A 6000-nucleotide genomic window follows, 5' to 3' on the forward strand; every position below is an offset into this window, starting at 1 on the left:
GTCACGCGCATATCGTCTGCTACTTCCGGTACAGGCAAGGCTTCTGTCCTGCTGCAGCCTCGTGACTAAATACAGAGACTCTGGCGTCAACACACCCCTCCAACTTTAAGGTACTATTTAACTAACAAAAACACTAGCACCACAATAGCAGATAAGGGATTTCCCAGAATTATCCTAGTAAATGTGTCTAAAAACATCTGAATCGCCTTTTTTTTCTTCTTCTATGTCTTCACTCTGAATTTCCTCATCCACAAATCTTTAATCATCCTCGCTCAAATTAATGGGGAAATCGTCGCTTTCTCGGTCCGAATCGCTCTCGCTGCAGTTGGCCATGATTGTGAAAAATGTGAGGATGTGAGCAGCTCCACAACCCGTGACGTCACGCGCATATCGTTTGCTACTTCCGGTACAGGCAAGGCTTCTGTCCTGCTGCAGCTTCGTGACTAAATACAGAGACTCTGGCGTCAACACACCCGTGGCCACACCCCTCCAACTTTAAGGTACTATTTCATTAACTAACGCACTAACAACACAATAGCAGATATGGGATTTCCCAGAAATATCCTAGTAAATGTGTCTAAAAACATCTGAATCGCGGTCACTGGCCTCACCTTTTTTTTTCTTCTATGCCTTCACTCTGAATTTCCTCATCCACAAATCTTTAATCATCCTCGCTCAAATTAATGGGGAAATCGTCGCTTTCTCAATCCGAATCGCTCTCGCTGCTGTTGGCCATGATTGTGAACAATGTGAGCAGCTCCACAACCCGTGACGTCACGCGCATATCGTCTGCTACTTCCGGTACAGGCAAGGCTTCTGTCCTGCTGCAGCCTCGTGACTAAATACAGAGACTCTGGTGTCAACACACCCCTCCAACTTTAAGGTACTATTTAACTAACTAAAACACTAGCAACACAATAGTAGATAAGGGATTTCCCAGAAATATCCTAGTAAATGTGTCTAAAAACATCTGAATTGCTCTCACTGGCCTCGCCTTTTTTTTTCTTCTTCTATGTCTTCACTCTGAATTTCCTGATCCACGAATCTTTAATCATCCTCGCTCAAATTAATGGGGAAATCGTCGCTTTCTCGGTCCGAATCGCTCTCGCTGCTGTTGGCCATGATTGTGAATTATGTGAGCAGCTCCACAACCAGTGACGTCACGCGCATATCGTCTGCTACTTCCGGTACAGGCAAGGCGTCTGTCCTGCTGCAGCTTCGTGACTAAATACAGAGACTCTGGTGTCAACACACCCGTGGCCACACCCCTCCAACTTTAAGGTACTATTTAACTAACTAAAACACTAGCAACACAATAGCAGATAAGGGATTTCCCAGAATTATCCTAGTAAATGTCTAAAAACATCTGAATCGCTCTTACTGGCCTCACCTTTTTTTCTTCTTCTATGTCTTCACCCTGAATTTCCTCATCCATGAATCTTTAATCATCCTCGCTCAAATTAATGGGGAAATCGTCGCTTTCTCGGTCCGAATCGCTCTCGCTGCTGTTGGCCATGATTGTGAAAAATGTGAGCAGCTCCACAACCCGTGACGTCACGCGCATATCGTCTGCTACTTCCGGTACAGGCAAGGCTTCTGTCCTGCTGCAGCTTCGTGACTAAATACAGAGACTCTGGCGTCAACACACCCGTGGCCACACCCATCCAACTTTAAGGTACTATTTAACTAACTAAAACACTAGCAACACAATAGCAGATAAGGGATTTCCCAGAATTATCCTAGTAAATGTGTCTAAAAACATCTGAATCGCGGGCACTGGCCTCACCTTTTTTTTTATTCTATGCCTTCACTCTGAATTTCCTCATCCACGAATCTTTAATCATCCTCACTCAAATTAATGGGGAAATCGTCGCTTTCTCAATCCGAATCGCTCTCTCGCTGCTGTTGGCCATGATTGTGAAAAATGTGAGCAGCTCCACAACCCGTGACGTCACGCGCATATCGTCTGCTACTTCCGGTACAGGCAAGGCTTCTGTCCTGCTGCAGCTTCGTGACTAAATACAGAGACTCTGGCGTCAACACACCCGTGGCCACACCCCTCCAACTTTAAGGTACTATTTAACTAACTAAAACACTAGCAACACTGTAGCAGATAAGGGATTTCCCAGAATTATCATAGTAAATGTCTAAAAACATCTGAATCGCTCTTACTGGCCTCGCCTTTTTTTCTTCTTCTATGTCTTCACTCTGAATTTCCTCATCCACAAATCTTTAATCATCCTCGCTCAAATTAATGGGGAAATCGTCGCTTTCTCAATCCGAATCGCTCTCGCTGCTGTTGGCCATGATTGTGAACAATGTGAGCAGCTCCACAACCCGTGACGTCACGCGCATATCGTCTGCTACTTCCGGTACAGGCAAGGCTTCTGTCCTGCTGCAGCCTCGTGACTAAATACAGAGACTCTGGTGTCAACACACCCCTCCAACTTTAAGGTACTATTTAACTAACTAAAACACTAGCAACACAATAGTAGATAAGGGATTTCCCAGAAATATCCTAGTAAATGTGTCTAAAAACATCTGAATTGCTCTCACTGGCCTCGCCTTTTTTTTTCTTCTTCTATGTCTTCACTCTGAATTTCCTGATCCACGAATCTTTAATCATCCTCGCTCAAATTAATGGGGAAATCGTCGCTTTCTCGGTCCGAATCGCTCTCGCTGCTGTTGGCCATGATTGTGAATTATGTGAGCAGCTCCACAACCAGTGACGTCACGCGCATATCGTCTGCTACTTCCGGTACAGGCAAGGCGTCTGTCCTGCTGCAGCTTCGTGACTAAATACAGAGACTCTGGTGTCAACACACCCGTGGCCACACCCCTCCAACTTTAAGGTACTATTTAACTAACTAAAACACTAGCAACACAATAGCAGATAAGGGATTTCCCAGAATTATCCTAGTAAATGTCTAAAAACATCTGAATCGCTCTTACTGGCCTCACCTTTTTTTCTTCTTCTATGTCTTCACCCTGAATTTCCTCATCCATGAATCTTTAATCATCCTCGCTCAAATTAATGGGGAAATCGTCGCTTTCTCGGTCCGAATCGCTCTCGCTGCTGTTGGCCATGATTGTGAAAAATGTGAGCAGCTCCACAACCCGTGACGTCACGCGCATATCGTCTGCTACTTCCGGTACAGGCAAGGCTTCTGTCCTGCTGCAGCTTCGTGACTAAATACAGAGACTCTGGCGTCAACACACCCGTGGCCACACCCATCCAACTTTAAGGTACTATTTAACTAACTAAAACACTAGCAACACAATAGCAGATAAGGGATTTCCCAGAATTATCCTAGTAAATGTGTCTAAAAACATCTGAATCGCGGGCACTGGCCTCACCTTTTTTTTATTCTATGCCTTCACTCTGAATTTCCTCATCCACGAATCTTTAATCATCCTCACTCAAATTAATGGGGAAATCGTCGCTTTCTCAATCCGAATCGCTCTCTCGCTGCTGTTGGCCATGATTGTGAAAAATGTGAGCAGCTCCACAACCCGTGACGTCACGCGCATATCGTCTGCTACTTCCGGTACAGGCAAGGCTTCTGTCCTGCTGCAGCTTCGTGACTAAATACAGAGACTCTGGCGTCAACACACCCGTGGCCACACCCCTCCAACTTTAAGGTACTATTTAACTAACTAAAACACTAGCAACACTGTAGCAGATAAGGGATTTCCCAGAATTATCATAGTAAATGTCTAAAAACATCTGAATCGCTCTTACTGGCCTCGCCTTTTTTTCTTCTTCTATGTCTTCACTCTGAATTTCCTCATCCACAAATCTTTAATCATCCTCGCTCAAATTAATGGGGAAATCGTCGCTTTCTCGGTCCGAATCGCTCTCGCTGCTGTTGGCCATGATTGTGAACAATGTGAGCAGCTCCACAACCCGTGACGTCACGCGCACATCGTCTGCTACTTCCGGTACAGGCAAGGCTTCTGTCCTGCTGCCGCCTCGTGACTAAATACAGAGACTCTGGCGTCAACACACCCCTCCAACTTTAAGGTACTATTTAACTAACTAAAACACTAGCAACACAATAGTAGATAAGGGATTTCCCAGAAATATCCTAGTAAATGTGTCTAAAAACATCTGAATTGCTCTCACTGGCCTCGCCTTTTTTTTTCTTCTTCTATGTCTTCACTCTGAATTTCCTCATCCACGAATCTTTAATCATCCTCGCTCAAATTAATGGGAAAATCGTCGCTTTCTCGGTCCGAATCGCTCTCGCTGCTGGTGGCCATGATTGTAAACAATGTTCAGATGTGAGGAGCTCCACAACCCGTGACGTCACGCGCATATCGTCTGCTACTTCCGGTACAGGCAAGGCCTTTTTATCAGTTGCGAACTTTATCGTCGATGCTCTCTACTAAATCTTTTCAGCAAAAATATGGCAATATCGCAAAATGATCAAGTATGACACATAGAATGGACCTGCTATCCCTGTTTAAATAAAAAAATCTCATTTCAGTAGGAATTTAATAAAAGGCCATATCGTCCAGCCCTCGTACATATACACACATTCTACATAAGTTAGTTCTACGTACACACACACATACATACATACATACATACATACATACATACATACATACATACATATATATATATATATATATATATATATATATATATATATATACATATATATATATATATATATACATATATATATATATATATATATATACTCACATTGTACTATAAAGGGCTAACTCGATTCTTTTCTAGAACGTTCTCGACTCAGGCCACATTACACACACACAGAACATTTGATGTCTTACCGCGCCTTGGAGGAGTTCGACTGCGGCTCCTTCCCATCTTAAACTGTGAAATATTCAGAAAGAGCAGGCCGACAAGGTAGAACAAATTAAATGGAAAATCTCTAGTTAATTTGAGCTCGTCGCCGCCATGAACGACACAGCTCCGTTGTCCGATGACCACTTCCGCTTCTCCAATGCCAACTTCCGCTTGTCCTTTTTTCCCGCAGCGCCCCCTGTCGACCTGGAAGATACCTTGTCGAATGATATGAGCAAATCGTAAGTAAATGTGGCTCTAAAAAAAAAATAAAAAATTGAAATTATGTAATTAAAATAAGAGACATACATATCCATACGTAAATGTCATTTGATTTTAAATAAAACTTTAATGACAGGCGATATATGATAACCTTCCAACATTCACTTGCACATTCTAATTTGAAATCAAAAATAACTATGAGCAAACAACCATTTTTAAACACAGAAATAAACAGGAGGTATTTTGCATGCGCATTCATTAATTTTCTTTATTTTCATGACTATTTACTTTGTAGATTGTCACCTCAAAACTATGAATGAACACATGTGGAGTTATGTACTTAACAAAAAAATGGTGAAAATAACTGAAAACACCTTTTATAGTCTAGTTCCTTCGAAATAGCCACGCTTTGCTCTGATTAACAGCTTTGCACACTTTTGGCATTCTCTGGATGAGCTTCAAGCACACCTGTGAAGTGAAAACCCTTTCAAGTTGACGCTTGAAGCTCATGGAGAGAATGCCAAGAGTGTGCAAAGCCGTAATCCGAGCAAAGGGTGGCTGTTTTTGAAGAAACTAGAATATAAAACACTGCAATGAGGTGGCGACTCGTCCAGGGTGTACACCGCCTTCCGCCTGATTGTAGCTGAGATTGGCTCCAGCACCCCTGTGATCTTGAAGGGAATAAGCGGTAGAAAATGGATGGATGAATGGATGGATAGAATATAAACTACTGCGACTAGGTGGCGACTTGTCCAGGGTGAACCCTGCCTTCCGCCCGATTGTAGCTGAGATAGGCTCCAGCGCCCCCCGCGACCCCAAAGAGAATAAGCGGTAGAAAATGGAAGGATGGATGAATAGAATATAAAACATTGCAATGAGGTGGCGACTTGTCCAGGGTGAACGCCGCCTTCCACCCAATTGTAGCTGAGATAGGATCCAGCGCCCCCTGCGAACTCAAAGAG

General features: G+C 43.4%; 1 protein-coding gene across 1 annotated transcript in view; it reads right to left on the minus strand.

The window, feature by feature from the left end:
• The window catches only part of snrnp27 (small nuclear ribonucleoprotein 27 (U4/U6.U5)), a 31697-nt gene extending 26704 nt beyond the window's left edge, over positions 1–4993 (minus strand). The window contains exon 1 of the mRNA XM_061907067.1: positions 4804–4993. Coding sequence (XP_061763051.1) covers positions 4804–4840 — 37 coding nt within the window. The 5' untranslated portion in view covers positions 4841–4993. The remainder of the gene's footprint in view (positions 1–4803) is intronic.
• Positions 4994–6000: the final 1007 nt, after the last annotated feature.

This window comes from Nerophis ophidion, linkage group LG07 (genome assembly GCF_033978795.1).
Source record: "Nerophis ophidion isolate RoL-2023_Sa linkage group LG07, RoL_Noph_v1.0, whole genome shotgun sequence".
NCBI classification, from domain to species: domain Eukaryota; kingdom Metazoa; phylum Chordata; class Actinopteri; order Syngnathiformes; family Syngnathidae; genus Nerophis; species Nerophis ophidion.